The sequence below is a fragment of the Phlebotomus argentipes genome, unplaced genomic scaffold (assembly GCF_947086385.1).
Source record: "Phlebotomus argentipes unplaced genomic scaffold, Phlebotomus argentipes genome assembly contig_17, whole genome shotgun sequence".
NCBI lineage: Eukaryota > Metazoa > Arthropoda > Insecta > Diptera > Psychodidae > Phlebotomus > Phlebotomus argentipes.
Genome location: NW_026776166.1, coordinates 13,689 through 29,686, shown reverse-complemented (window position 1 = coordinate 29,686; position 15,998 = coordinate 13,689). Strand labels below are relative to the sequence as shown.

General features: G+C 41.4%; 1 protein-coding gene across 1 annotated transcript; it reads left to right on the top strand.

Annotated features, from left to right (window-relative positions):
• Window positions 1-11: 11 nt before the first annotated feature.
• LOC132256696 (F-box/WD repeat-containing protein 7) lies at window positions 12-15,802 on the top strand. Its single transcript, XM_059753193.1, has 10 exons — window positions 12-175; window positions 9,116-9,577; window positions 10,183-10,733; window positions 11,220-12,005; window positions 12,074-12,937; window positions 13,006-13,187; window positions 13,310-13,535; window positions 13,608-13,818; window positions 13,905-14,076; window positions 14,147-15,802. Exons 2-10 carry the CDS (start codon window positions 9,148-9,150, stop codon window positions 14,256-14,258), a joined length of 3,534 nt encoding a protein of 1,177 aa, XP_059609176.1. The 5' UTR covers window positions 12-175; window positions 9,116-9,147; the 3' UTR covers window positions 14,259-15,802.
• Window positions 15,803-15,998: the final 196 nt, after the last annotated feature.

Sequence of the window (15,998 nt, the reverse complement as noted above, 5' to 3'; positions counted from 1 at the left end):
AAGCTCTCAAAAGGTGAAAAATGGCTGCCATGGTCGCGTGAAGTGCTTGCGGAGGTTGAAAAAGTGACTTTCTGTGCCCTATCTGTGGTCTGTAAATAGTTGAAAATGTGTGGAAAAGTTCGTGTGTAGTGCCGTAATTGCAGGACATTGGGTGGAAAGTGCACGGGCGAGGGAGGTAAGTGAGAATATCAGTGACAAGTTGTGCGCAATTAGTGTGACTTTTTCTCACCCCATCTGCATCTCACGCACTTTTCTGGGACTTCCGGGGCTCACAGATCGCCCACATCCACACCACGAGGTGGCTAAGGACACGCCCTGAAACCAATGCCCGCCACTCGTGCACTCAAAGTGCTCTTTGTGCCCACTCGGGGGCATTTTCCCACGCTGTGCCACGAGTCCGGGAGTTGCCCAACCATCAGAGCAGAGCCTCAAGAAAAGCCCTGGAAAATCGCCTTTTCCTCCTACCGGAAGTAATTTTTCCCAACCCCGACGATTACCTGCCTTTGCGGCCCATTTTTTCTGTCCTCAATTGCTCTCTCAAGTCTTCTCTTCTCTCCCTTACATCCTGTTTCTCAGCCGTCTCGCTGTTCTTTTTCCTCTCATCTCCTCCACGCCTTATTCGTTGGACCATCTTCAGCAGCCACAGTCGGCAGAACAGTGCGTGGAGCCGCCCTGAGAGGTGGCTTTTGCTCTGCCTGGGAACACTTCTCGCCATTGTGTCAGTATTCCATCCCTATTGAGCCCTGCGCCCTTTCGGGGGATCCTTTCTGGCGCTCAGGACAAGTTGAAGTGAGAAAGAGTTTCTTTGAGACTGTGATAGTGAGAATTTCCAGTGATTGGAAGGAATTTTGGTGAGATATCTTTGTTGTTTGTCACTCAATTTGAGAGATTCTTCCTATTTGTCTGACCTAAAGTGTTTATTAGGAAGGTTATTAATTCATAAATGAAGCTCTTCTGTACACTTTCATTACTTTTCCTGGAGAAAATTTGAGAGTTTTATTAAATTTTAATGGGAAATTCAACCACCAAAAGGATACTTTAGTATGTGACTTGTCAAATTAATTGGAATAAAGGATAATACTGACCTATTAGGCTTATTGCGATGTATTTTCTTGTTTGTGCATATTTTTCGCCCCCCAAAGGATATTAAAAATATTTTTAAGCATTTATTCACTCATTTTACTAGCAATTATAACCTTAAAGTGCATAAATTTAACTTTCTTAATACGACAGATGTTGATAAAAATGGTAATTTCGTACGCTTTCGACAATTTTACAACTAGAAAATGTCTCTGAATTCTTTGCATTCGCAATTAAAGAAAGGGTTATTAGAAAAGTTAATTGTGTGGAGTTTTTTTCTCTGAAAGATAGAGTCTTTCCTCCTGTTTGTTGTCCATCTCTAGCCGAAGAAGTGGTGGACAAAGTCAACGTGTTTTTGGTAGAGCTTCGAGAGATGTTACAATCAATTGGGATAAAGGCCGTGCCGTTGATGATGACGATGGAGAAGCAGTGGAGGCAAGAAAGAACGACAGACACTCTCACCATCGTCTGTGTTCCATACATCTCTTCGGGGGCTTATTTCAATTGGGATGTTGTCTGGTGACTTCTTACTTTTCACTCCATCTGTCCTCTTCATGCGCGTTTCACTGGTGGTTGGAAAAGTGTGTGTGTGTGTGTGTGTTTCTCTGTGTGACTCGAGGAGCCACAAGAGAGTCCAAGAAGTGAGGAGGAAGAGTTGGAAAAAAGCGATGAGATGCTGCGGGAAATGATTAGAGAGATCGATTAATTCATTGGAATCCTGCTCATGGCTGTTCTTCTTGCGTTTGTTGTCTGCTCGTGTGGAAATTTTCATCACTAAAAATGTTTCATGACAAACAGAAGAAGAGACAAGGAGGGAGAGAAAGACAGCGAATCCGCACCCAAAAAGCCGCCTAAACTCCCTAATTTTTGGGATTTTATTCTTTTATAAGGGAGACTGTGTTGTTGTAGACCTTGGCGGAGCTGCAATAAAGGTTTGGGAGTTTTGTCGAAACGAAGAGGTCGCCGAGAGGCTGTCTGGTGGGCAATAAAGAAATATTATATTATCTTCCAATATTCTTTAAGCAATTCTCCAGGTGAAAAGTGTCCCTTATGAAAATAACTTTATTGATGTGATCCTTGAATTCCAATGGCATATCATGAGAAAAGGCATCGAAGGAGAGCACTTTTCATCTTGTCTGTGTCGCCTTGTGCTGAATTGCAAATCCAGCAAAATCGATTTTTAATTCAAGAGCAGGGAGAGTTTTTTTTCTTCTTTTCTCTTTTGTTGGCCAATTGTCTGATAAATCAGCGTTGATTTGGGACTCCTCCAAATGTATATTCCTCGATATATACATATATATATATATATATATCTTTTCTGTCTACAGACTTTTCCTGTTTGGCTTTAAAAAATGCAAGAAAATAATTTCCGTTTCAGTGAATGAATTATTGATTTATCCACTTCCACGTGTAATATTATGGGGAATTATCTGATGAATAGTTAAAGAGACAGCAATAATTGGTATTATTTTGTCCACTCCTGGAATAAACGTTCTCCCATGGGAGAGGACATACAGCACGATAAAAAAGAAACTAGAGCAATATTACTCTCTTTTTTTGGCGCAGAGAAAGTTTGTATGAATGTTTTTTTTTTTGTTTAAATGGGGGGTTGATTTATTTGTTTCGCCCAAGACAACTGCTACAGATAAATTTTTGCAGCGGAAGATTGAAGTCAAAAAAAGCAGTTGGCACAAATAACGAGATTTTTATGTAGTCGCTTCTTCAATAAATGTCATTTCGTTTTGAGCATTTGCATAAAATATGCCGCAGTTTTGACGAAATTATGGGTGATTTTCTGAGTCGTTGCATAAATATTATAATCGGTGTGTGTGTGTGTGTCTGTTGATAGGAATGCAAAGTGTACAACGATGATAGATTGATGGGAAATTATCAGAATTTGCAGCCGAAGTTGTCTGTGGAATGAGTTCAATTTTGCCTTAATGTCCCTTCAGGATTTATTCAGTATTTCTTTTAATTTTAAAAAGAGTTAAAGCTGTATTAATCAAAGAGACTTGAGAAGGGCGTAAGTGCCAAATGTTTTACTCTACACTATTCTGTGTGATTTTCTCCCCCTTGTTGGGTGGGAATATGATTGGCAGAAGATAAAAATATACCTTAAGATGAGAGGATTTCAGAATGTGCTGACATAGGGACGTAATTTAATGAGATTTGAGGAATTTCCTCGTCAGAATTTAAAATCGATATTAAGAAGCTTCACTTTTTTAATTTGAAAGTCTTATTTGATTGTACAAATGAAGAAGAAGAAGAAAAAATGATGAGCAACGATTGTTCATTGCTAAATGAAGTTTATCGTGTGTGCGAGAGAGACTTTCATTTGGCCAATGCGAGGCGCAGCGCAGCAACACAGGAAAAAATGATCAATTTTCACGGTTTGAGAATGCAATGGTTGGAAATGATTATGAGTTATGGTTAAGAAAGGTTAATGGTGGGAAAAAAGAGACTCTCGCGGATATAAAAAGAAGAAGATGGGAAGAAATTTTTGGCTTGGAGGTGAAATTAAGGAATGTGTCTCTTTCTTTTTGAGGGGCGTTGAAAGAATTTCCCAATGTCTTTTCTCTCTGTTGGGCTGCTGTGTTGTTAATAAAAAAGCTGCTGCCACCAAACAACAAACACGTTGATTATGCACAATTTGCCTGTACGCTGTTTCGTTTTGGCCATCATCAACTTTCAAGGCTGTTAACAATCATTTTACACTGAATATTTGCGCCAAGTTGGATCTCAGAGCTTCGCCTTCGAGAGACGTCACGAAAAATCCCACTGTTACAGAAATTTAATGAGACACACAGCATAGCAACATTGAGATTGGCTATATGGAAATACTCGCAGATTGCTGGGCTGCTGGTTGAGGTTGAAACATACATATATATGTAATGTATGGACAAAAGTGTAGAGGAATGGAGAAGAGAGAAAAAAAGAATGCAAATGCAAGTGCAAAAATAGTGTTGCACGCGTGAAAAGTGGCCTAAGATGATGAGGAAAAAGAGAGAGAGAGCGAGAGAAGAGGAAAAAAGAATATATGGAAAATTGAAATAGGATTGTTGAAATTGCTATAAATGCGGCTTCTTTCAGTGCGCGCGGTTTTATATGTATGAAATTCAACCATGTTTCGTTACGAATACAGTAGCGAAAATTAGTTTAGGGTATCTCAGAAATTTTGGGTAAAGTTTCTTCTTGGGTTTTTCGGTTTTTCAGAGTATTTTTTGTGTGCTATAATCGCTACAATGTTGTGTTTTCTGGGCATTAGAGAATGTTTGAATGCTAGAAAATATGTAAACGCAATTAGAACCCCTTTCCTACTGTGCATTAAAATGATGTGAATAAAATATCTTCCAGACATTTTAAACTCATTATTTAATGTAGTTATCCCAGTCAGTATTATGGTTATAATGTGGATTAAGAGCCAAATATGAAGTGTCTTAATTTGATTTTCGCATTCCTTTTACGCATTTCTCATAAAGTTCTGATTCTTTTCGCAAATTTCCTAAACAAATTTTCGCTACTGTATTTCCATGTGGTTTTTCTTTGCCGTCCACCATACTGCATCTCACAATTTTTATACCCACATTATACATTTTATATTTCAATATAACGACTTCTCTCCTCTCCGCGTGGATGGTGGGAATGCCGTGTGTGTTGAAAAGAAAGAAAAAAGCGGAGAGAGAAACGGTGGAAAAAGAACAGGGAAGAAACAGGTGCTTATTTTAATTGAAAGCGAGGCCCAAAAGTGAGGGAATTGTCGATAGTGTGTGGAATATACATAAACTATATAAAAAAGGATCGTCGATGGTTGAAACAGGAAGAGGAGGTTTTCTTACTCAACACACAAGTGAATATAATATGAAAAACCTTTCGTACGATCGCGCGACGATGGTGAGATGATAGGCGTTTGGAGATTGATCGAATATGCGAGGAAGCTGCGCTAATCTGTATTCTAGTTCTCAATTCACACGCCATGTCGGAATGGCTAAAGCATGAGAAGGAAAGAGATTGAGGTGGAAGATATTGATTTGAAATTATAATGACGCCAGTGGTGCATTTAATTCACTGTGTGTAAAATCTGTCTATTTTGAGGTGCGGCTTTAAGGTATTTTTATAAGGTGTCCACTTAGGAAATTGTATATGAAATTAGGTGATTTTCTTGTTCTATCTCTTGTTTGGTGGTTGAAAGAAAAGTGTACCATTTCTCAAGCAAGGTCAAATGGTGAAGTTTACAAAATTCTTCTCCCATCAAACACACACGTGAGAGAATATACATATTTAACGTCCCGCCGCCAAATGGGTTTGCGCGCATAGAAAATATGTGGAGAGAAAACGACATTTAAAGTGGCTTCCGCAGCGGTTACAGGAGGAAATGTCTTCATTAAGACAAATTGTCTTAAGGCATTAACTATTCCAGAGTGTATTCATTTAATTTGTTCACGGCTTGTAATCATCGATCATATGATGGCTATTCTATGTATATATTTTCAAGTGTTGTGATCTCTTCACGCCCGAAAAATATGAAAAGCGACGCCTTGCGAGGGGGCGAATTTGTTGCGTTGTGTTGTGTTGTTTGTAAATGAAGAGGGAATCGTGAGTTGTCTGTGTGGTCAAAGATCGTACAATATTTTGATGTTGAATCGAAAGATTTCTGTGTCACACACTGTGTGAGAATCTTCTTACTGGCTGTGGGAAAAATTCCCACCATTCTCTCTCACTCTCTTGCCTCTTCTTTGCGCGCGCTTGTTTATGAACATCACATAAAATGTGCCTGCTTTTTCACCATCATGATCTCCTCTTGTCTTTCTCTCGCTCTCGCGATCTTTGGGAGCTGGTATGTTTGCTTGGCTTTTCGATTTGGGGTCTCTTCTTCGGTCTTTTGTATTATATCGCTTTGGGTCTTGCTGGACGTTTTTCCTTGTGCCATCCTTCGTGGCGTGTCTCTAACATTCTTACTCTCTTTCGCTTGTTTCCCACCAGCTAAAAAAAATGTGATCTCTCAGTCTCACACCCTCAACAGAGTGTGGAGTATTGACAAGTTTTTTTTTTTTCTTCTCTTTCTGCCTTCACATAGAGCTTCTTTGGGTATGTTTAAATACGTTAAAAAAGAAGAAGATGTAGAAGAGAGGCTTGGATATTATTATTATTATTATTGTCGAGCTAAGAAGAGGAGAGACTTGGGTGTATAATAAAATGATGATCGTCGTGTCGCGCTATACATGGAGTTGAATTAACAGACCATCGAATGCGAGTGAAGAAGAGGACAAAACGAAAAGCGAGAGAGAGAAATCAGAAAATTCCCATGAAAGATACGGAAAAAATTCTTTTTCAGTTTTTGGTTACGGCGCGGTCTCAAGAATGTATTTTCTCACTCAATCATGTCTTCTTCCCAGGTATCTCTTACCTTTAAATATGTGTCCTCCCCGTGGTTTCTTCTCCACTCACGTCGTCTCCCTGCATTTGTCCCCGGAGGGAGAGAAAGAAGGAGATGCAACAGGGTGGCTGTGCTGGAACAATGTGGCATCAATAAAGTGCGCACACCAACAAATGGAAGATCAATTGATCTCTGGCAGGATACTCGTAGTTTCACTAGGGTCTGTCTATTGTGTATGTGTTGTCTGTATTCCATAAATTTCCAGAGGAGAAACTGCGTCTCTCCTGCCACTATTTTCTCTCTGTATCTTCCCTTTCAGTGTGAAATTGTCTTCCACTCGCAGCTCAGCAAGATTTCAAAGATCATTAAGTGCGGATTTTCATGGTTGGAATTTGTCCCGAGAATGTGAGTTTTTCTTACTAAGAAGAAGAGAAAGATTTAAAATTCCAGACAACCCTGGAAATAACTAATTTTGCATTTCATCGTGATATGCTCTCTCAAAAAGAGATTCACATTTCAATAAACTCTGTGACTTTGATAAGAATTCACTATACTTTTCAAGATATAACCAAGAAATATTCCTCTGATTATTTGCAAAGTTTTTTTTTGCTTTATTGCACATAATGTTCAATTCTTTAACTATGCAGGGATTTGTGAAGGGATATTTGTGTGTTCCTAAGATGTAGGATTTATCAAAGAAAAAAATTCCACCACAATTGTGTGAATGGCTTAAATATTTCTCTAGATATTCCAAACTGAATCTCTTGAGAGAATAGTAAGAGAAAAAAATCCTCACGATCGATACGATCATTTAAGGGGAATTTCGTGAAGATCGCAAAAGGTGAATACAGACTTTGGATGTGTAAAAGAGAAATAATTTTGCGGGTGTAATTTTGCCCTGTTTTTTTTATTTGTCTGTTCTTCAGCTTGTCTGCAATTTTCAGTCATTTTGAGAATTATTGCTTGTCTCTGGGAAGAGATTCTTTTTTGTAGACGATCGAAAAATTCCCACAATTTGATCAGCATTGTGGAGGAAGATTTTTTGTGTGAGAAAAATTCTTTAGAGAAATCCCCCAAGAATTGTATTTTAATTAATTGGAGTGTGTGTGGGTCGAAAAAATGCAGTGTTTTGTTGTGAGGCACATTTGCTATGCTAGGAATTTTAATATCTCAGAGGGATGAGAAATTTGAGGGATCACAAGTGGTCAAATTGGCGCTTGGTGATGGCCTGTAATTTTTGATAGCGCGCTCTCCTTGATTCTCAACGTCATTTTCTCTCAGCGCTTTATTTTTTTTTCTCACCGTGTAATTATTAATTGTCTACCTGTTGGAATTTTTATACCTGCTTCACTCATTCGATTTCGATTTTATTGTTAACTCAGTTTTTTTCTCCAACATCTTTTTTGCCTTTCAAAAGACTTTTCCAGACGCAATGCTTGTTGTGTACAAAAGGGTCGGTGGTGAGGAGAATTTGAAGGTGTAGGGAAATGTTGGGCTATTTTGACTGCGTAATGTGTGTGTGTGTGTGTGTGTGTTTGAATGAAGACACTGCAGTGGTCCCGTCTTTCCCTATAGGGAATTATTGTCAAATGAATGGCCTCAGTGTGAATGTGATTCCAGATGCATTGTTCTCTTGGCCTCTTGGACGGTTTGCGAGGTTCATGTGAGAAAAGGTGCAAATATTTCTTTTAGCATGCAAAACTCGAGGGGCGCAGATCAACTTTCTCAGGAGAGAAACCATATCAATGGTTGTTTGTACTTCCTCAATTTTGTGCTGAAAAGGAGAGGGGAAATGGATTTATTTCAGCATCATTGACACATTTCTTAATTCATGGTTTTTGTAGGAATTTTTGCATAATGTGAGGAAGAAGTGTGAAAAAGAGTGTTTTTCTGCTTGAAATGCACCCAATTTCTAATGTGTGATGTGTTTGTGTGTACTTTTGCACATTCCTTCTAGACGCAATTGTACGTGTCAAAGATAAGATAAATTAGTGGAAAATGCACATCGAACGAACAATTTTTACCCACTTTATCATCATCATCCAACCCTTTTTCGCCTCATCTCTCTTGAACAAGACAACTGCACACACTCTTCATCTTCTTGTTTTGAGATGTGAGTAAAGAGCGAGAGAGTAATTTTCTGTGCAAAAATTCCCATGAACATGACGCGAACACCTTGAGAAAAATCCCAAAGATCATGGGAAGGTGAAAGAATTCCTTCCATCCATTGGTTTATGCTGAATTTTCAGAGGGAAGATAAACGCGCATCATTTCTATCTTCCATTGCCGCGTTGATGGCAAAAGGAGTCGAGTGAGAGATACGTACATAACAAATGGATGAGGCACCCTTTCTTGGGCCCCCTTTCTCTCTTGCCATTGTCAAAAGATTGCGCCTCTTCCTCATGGGCCGCCGTTGTTGGTTGAATGTTGCTTACCTGGGTGAAAAGAGACGAGGGAAATGTTCTCACCGCACTTTTAGAAGTGAAAATCCCATGCAATGAAATTTATTCATACACAGATCATCATTTTGGCTGCAAAAAATTATCTAAATACGAGGTCACTTAGGTTGAAGACTATGTCTGGGTGTGTGGAAGAAAAAAAAAGAGTCGCGCAATGACATTTTTGAGTAATTGCCATGATTTTTTCTCTCTCTATTTGCAGGCACACACACGAGAATTGATAGTGTTTAGATAATGGCGGAGGAATGCGTAGTGGTTGCCAGTATAAATAATTCGAAATTCTCAGAGGTGTCACAGGATGTGGCAAATGATTCTGGCGATGAGCTGATAATCAGTGGTGATGGTGATGAGATTAACTCCCTGCCGTACGACAATACGCCCCTCGTCAGTCTCAACAACTCCACGTCGGATCTCAATGGGGCGGTGTCCTCGTCACCCAGCTACTCGGCCATGTCCCCAACACTCCCCGATGCGCCCCGCGTTGAGGAGCCGCCGGCGATGGAATGCGAGGCGGAGGGAGAGTCAAATAATGAGAAAGTGGAGATGATTTTCGAAACACCTGTTGTTCACCACAATGATGACGATGATGATGATGATGATGGTGAAAAAAGTGATCCGGCACAGCCACCATCCGAGTCCACAAAGCAGAAACACCGACAGAAAGGTGAGTGTGTGGAATTGTGTTGCTATTTAGGGCTTCAGCTGCCAAAAGGGGAATTCGATGAAATCTTTTGCTGAATTTTTTAGGGACGTGAAATCGAATTTTGTATTATGGAGTATAAGTTTGAAAGTGTTTCCAAAGAGTTTATTCATCTCCAAAAACTCAGACTTTGCATTAGAGTTCTGTCATATTAATGAAAAGAGCCATTTTATCTCAAATCGTTTTAATTGAATACTTACAATATTGCTCAATCGATGAGTTTTGCAGTTTATAATAGAGTAAGCTGGGAGTGTTTCATGGTTTTATATTAAAAATTGCAGATGAAAAGAGCCAATATTAATTATTGATAACATCCTCAAGAAGAGAATGATTGAAATTTAATTGCCAAAAATTCCGGCAAAATAAGCCTTTCATATTAAAAATATCGCTTGCCAAAAAGTGTGATCGATGTTGCAGAGCAGATGCGATCAATGAGGAGATGAATATTCATTGATTGGAGGCACACAGACGACTGGGAGAGAAGATTTCTCGGGGAAGATCGCGTGCAAAGGCGAAAAGATGGTGATTTCACGTTAATAAAAATTTCGGGCCGTGTCTTCTCATTCCAGGTGCATCGTCCGAGGTGAGACGAAAGAGTGTCGGGGATTCGCCGCGAATGATGGCGTGCGATGAGGCGGAGGAGGCGGACGAGGCGGAGGGAGAGGCGACAGAGGTTGCGGATGAGGTGGATGGAATGTGCGTGAAAAAAGTGTCTTGCAAGAGAGCGCGGAAGTGCGATGGAGAGACGAGTGGTGGAGCGTCGTGTAGCAAGGCAAATGGGCCAAAAGTGCGGCACGCGAGTGCAGCTGCTGACGAAGAAGAGGATTCGAATGGTCAGCAAGAGGAGGGCAATGGCCAGCCGGAGGAGCTGACATCTGCTCCTGCATCGTCGGTCCCGCCGGCGGCTCTCTTCGCTCCTGAAGATCACGCCGCGGATGCGATCTACGATGAGAATGATGTGCAATCGATGGATGCAATTGAGCGGAGGGACTTTGAGCGTGAGCAACAACTGATTGGTGGTGTGATCATACGCAATGACGCTGTGGCCACGACTGAAGATAAGTTGAAGCTGAATATTTCCAATCATTACGCCAGCAGTGCCGGTGAGGAGGGAAAGAAGGTGAGTGAGGTTTTGGGTGTACTAAAAATTGAGTTTCTAGAGTTTTTCTTCTGAAGGCCTTTTTGCGGCTGTGCGGCGGCGCGACTTGGGGAGGAGAAGGAAGACTGCAATCGCGCTGTGTTTTGCATACAAGATCAGACTCACGTATTGTAGATTTATCGGAGACAGAGTGATCTTCTAGTTGAGACAAGATCACCAATAAATTAATTGGCATTTGTCGCTCTCCAAGAGAATACCGGTTCTCTCTCTCACTGTTGCGCTTGTGCATGTCCGGTGAATTTCTTTCCAGATCGCGCACGACAGAAGGCCATCGGAGATTATAAGCGATTGCATATGTGTTTGTGTGTGTCTGTTTGCGAGAGTGAGAAGTGAAAGATCGCATCACTTCCCGGGAGGCTTATTTTTTGCTGGCCACCGGGAAATTCCTGAGCAAAGTTCTGTACTACAAAATGTGTCTTTATTCTCTCTCTCTCTCTCGTTTTGCAGGCGATCGGTGAGAGTTGTACCTCCACGACGCCAACGAGCAGTCGGAGCGTCGTGAGAACGTCGAAGGTGAAGGTGAATTTGTCCAGTTGCCTCGTGGCGAATGAGGGTAACGGGGTGATGGATCAGGAGGGTGCTCAGTCAATTGTAAATAGTCAGAGAAAGACGACGTGTCGACGGACGAATTTCTATGCCAATGTGGAGGATCGTGAGTCACCCAAGGAGGTGCAATTTGATGCCATTGTCAATCACAATTCCAACGATAGTCTCTCCTCGGATCGATCCTCAATCATAGCACCATACATCACACCAATGGCTGCGGCGGCGGCGGCAGGAGGGGATGAGGTAGCGGGTGGGCCGTCGACGGCGGGCTGTAGCAAAGCCTGTGCGTCCACAAGCACGGCTCCGGGTCCGTCAGGCTCCGCTGGAACCTCTTCAGCTGCCACGCAGACCACCTCGTCACAGACATCACCCACCTGTCAATATGCCGGCGACGGGGACTTGGAGTTGCCGGCGGCGGGTGCCTATCTGGATGTGGATGACGGTCAGGGTCACTCCGGCAAGGCGCACTACTCCAGTCTGCTCGGCGATGCGTCTGAGGCGTCCACATCAAGGCGTTCGGGGCGCTTGAAGCCACTGGAGGCCGCTCTTCTAGAGCCTGAAGCGCCCATAACAATTCCACCAGAGTCTGAACATGACTTCGGTGAAGACGACGCGTGGGGGGATTGCGATGAGGGATCGGATGTGGAGGAAGTTTGCACCTGCAGAGAGTACACAGATGAGGAGAATGTGAGTAGGCTGTGTTTTTGTTATCCAACCGAATCCTTTTCAAATGACTGTTTCCTCTCCAAATGCAGGTTGCCAGCAGCGAGGACGAACTCTTGCCGTCGCGTGATGTTGATCTGTCTGGCTACACGTACGACTACGTGCACGAAACGAGTGGCGCTGAGACGCCGCGCGTGAGTAGGAAGCGGAAGATTAGTGAGATTGTCTATTTGGACGGGAGTTTTATGGAGAGTGGCTCGGGAAGGAAGCGTATCACGCTCGAGGGCAGAGCAAAGGCGACAGTGGGTCTGCTGTCACCATCAGCATCACCCACGATCACGAGTCCCAGCACCAGCGAGAAGAGAACACCGCGATCGATCATCCCAACCAAAGATAATCCGCCACCAGAGTTGGGCGATTGGTTGATGCAGTTTCAGCGTTGGACGCAGCCTGAGCGTCTGCTGGCTCTGGATCGTCTCATTGATCTGTGCGAGCCGACGCAGGTGCGTCACATGATGAAGGTGATTGAGCCACAGTTCCAGCGTGACTTCATTTCGCTGCTGCCCAAAGAGTTGGCTCTGCAAGTATTGTCGTATCTGGAGCCGAAGGATCTGCTGAGGGCGGCACAGACGTGTCGAAATTGGCGCTTTCTCTGCGATGATAATTTGTTATGGAAGGAGAAGTGCAAGAGGGCGAGTATCATCATTGAGAGTGCCACGGATAGGCCGAAGAGGGGCCGAGCTGGAAATATGCCACCCATTTCGTCACCGTGGAAGGCGGCGTACATTCGGCAGAGCATCATCGAGATGAATTGGCGCTCGCGTCCGGTGAGAGAGCCAAAGGTGCTCAAGGGACACGATGATCATGTTATTACGTGTCTGCAATTCTGCGGTAACAGAATTGTTTCTGGGTCTGATGACAACACCCTCAAAGTTTGGTCTGCCATTACGGGAAAGGTAAGGAATTGTTATTGATGATGTTCCGCGCGATGATTCACTCGACTAATTGGGATTTGTTCTTGCAGTGCCTTCGAACACTCGTCGGTCATACTGGTGGTGTGTGGTCGTCTCAGATGTCGGCGAACATCATAATTTCCGGCAGTACTGATAGGACTCTCAAAGTGTGGAACGCAGACACTGGACAGTGCATCCACACGCTCTACGGACACACGTCGACAGTGCGCTGCATGCATTTGCATGGCAACAAGTAAGTTTGTCAAGGATTTGAATTGATCTAATGCCAAGGGAGGAAATCACATAGTCAGAAATGGTGTACAGATTTAAGGCATATTATCTCCTCATTCCATTCTCTCTCTCTCTTCTCTGCAGAGTCGTGAGTGGTTCTCGCGATGCCACGTTGCGAGTGTGGGATGTGACCCGTGGCATCTGTCTGCACATCCTTGTGGGCCACTTGGCGGCGGTGCGCTGTGTGCAGTATGACGGCAAGCTGGTGGTTTCGGGGGCGTACGATTATATGGTGAAGGTGTGGAATCCAGAGAAAGCTGAATGTCTCCACACGCTTCAGGGCCATACAAATCGGGTGTACTCACTTCAGGTGAGGCGCATCAACAAGTGGTGTGTAGATTGATAGCAGTGGCTTTGATGTGTTCTTCGTTCTTCATTGCAGTTTGACGGCATTCATGTGGTGTCTGGGTCATTGGATACGTCAATTCGCGTGTGGGACGCGGAAACCGGCAGCTGCAAGCACACTCTCATGGGACATCAGAGTCTCACGTCAGGAATGGAGCTGAGGCAGAACATTTTGGTGTCCGGGAATGCCGATTCGACAGTCAAAGTGTGGGATATTCTCACGGGACAATGCCTACAAACACTTTCAGGTAGAATTTGAAAATGAGAGATGATCACACAATGAATATCACAATCTGACTCTTTTCATCTATATGTGTGTGTATGTGTGTTTCAGGACCAAATAAGCATCAATCAGCTGTTACTTGCCTGCAATTTAATTCTCGCTTTGTTATCACGAGCTCCGATGACGGGACTGTGAAGCTGTGGGATGTTAAGACTGGTGAATTCATTAGGAATTTAGTGGCTCTCGATTCGGGTGGATCGGGAGGTGTTGTGTGGAGAATAAGGTTAGTGGTTTTGTCTTAAAATGTGGTGCAATATGACTGAAATTGGTGTGTCTTCTTTTCCACCCAACAGGGCTAATGATACGAAGTTAATCTGTGCCGTGGGCTCGCGCAATGGCACGGAGGAAACCAAGTTGATGGTACTGGACTTTGATGTTGAAGGTGCCTGTCTAAAATGCTCATAAGGACAAGAGATGAAGTGGAAATTTTTCAGGACTCAATATATAGGCGCAGAAAAACTATTTACTAAAATGGAGAAATAACACTTTCGCGTGAAATAATTATAAAAGAAAAACGCGTTCTTTAGACATTTTTTTCAAAATTTCCAACGTTGAAGAGGAAAAAAACTATAACATATATAAATGCTTTCTAATGGAAAAAAATACAGAGATAGAAAGAAAGAGAAAGAAAATGGTTGAGAAATAGTTATATTAACGAAATATATAGTCAAGAAAGTCAACACCCTTCGTTAAGTAGGCATAAATCATTTAGTTTATCGCTTAACGGAATTGCAAAAAAAAGGTGGAAAGATGATTAACAGATGATTAAAAAACGTTTAACAATTTACCAGGTGTCCTTGTAATTTATTTCTTGGAAAAAAGCCATGCAAGTAAGTTTAATATTGTCCCTTTATTACAAATTTCTTAATTTTCAAATCGCTTCACTGCATTTATTACTTATAATTTAGAGAGAAAACAAAAAAACTACGTAAAGAAAGTATGAAGAAATTGGACGAAAAAAATCTCAGCATAGAAATATGAAATAATAATAAAAGAAGAATGAATTTCACAAAGAGATTTTGTGCGAGAAATTTTCTTTTTAAGAAATAGTTTTTAGTGTAAATTTTTGTTATTGCCGCCTCTCAGTTTTCCCAAGAGATGAAAAAAAGCTCATTCTAAATACTTTATTTTATCTCCTCCTATTATTGTGTGTATAAAATTTATTATGCAAAAAGAAGGAACTTTGTTGAAAATTTGTTACATCATTATTTTTATTGACACATTTTTTTATTTGTATATTATTTTAGAGAGTAAAATTGGGATGTAATGCAAGAAAAAAATTATCCGAACTCTTGAGTTTTTTAATGGTATAATTCAATGTAATTGTATAAATTGGGGAATACAAATGAAGAAAATAAATTGACTGATTCGTTTAGGTAAAAAGAGATTTAAGAAAGAGGGGACGAAAAGTACACAAATATATAATTTAATTGATTTTAACAAAGATTGGGAGAGGAAAGAAAGTCAAAGACATTTCTTAATTGTTCATTTTTTTATTGTGTAATTGGTCAGTACTCACAAGTTTTAATTTCTTTTCATATAATTCTTAGTGGCAAAGCGCGCGAAAAACGTATAGAGAGATGTAGTAATTTTAATAAATGAGACATTTAAACGATTAATAGTAACAAAATATGTGGAGGAGAAGTGAGAAAAATGCCATTTTTAAATGTTGCAACATTAATAATAATATATTTAAGCATGCGAAGATTATAGAGAGAGAGAGAGAGAGAGAGAGAGAATGAAGAGAGCGCGAAAATGTAGCTAATTTAGTAGGGATTTTAAAAGTAAATTGATGAAAATTTCTGGGGTTGAGAGGGTATGAAATCTAATTAGACGAGCTAGAATTTTGGGGGTGGGGGGAGGGGGAAGTGGGAGAGTAAGAGAATAGTAAGTAAATTGTAATCAATTATTAATGTATTTTCATATAACATAAAGGATAATATAAAATTAGACTGATTAATATACAAAAAAACCAACAGTCTTTTGAACAAAGAAGGTTTTCCTGCAGGATCAATGACTCATTCGGCTGATGACTCATTCAATTTGCGAGGGAAAATCATTGGGAGCTTTTCCCATTGCTGAAAAACCGAGAGCGCGACGAGAGATTGCGAGAGCTTTCCGAGCGAACTTTTGGTGGGCAAAACA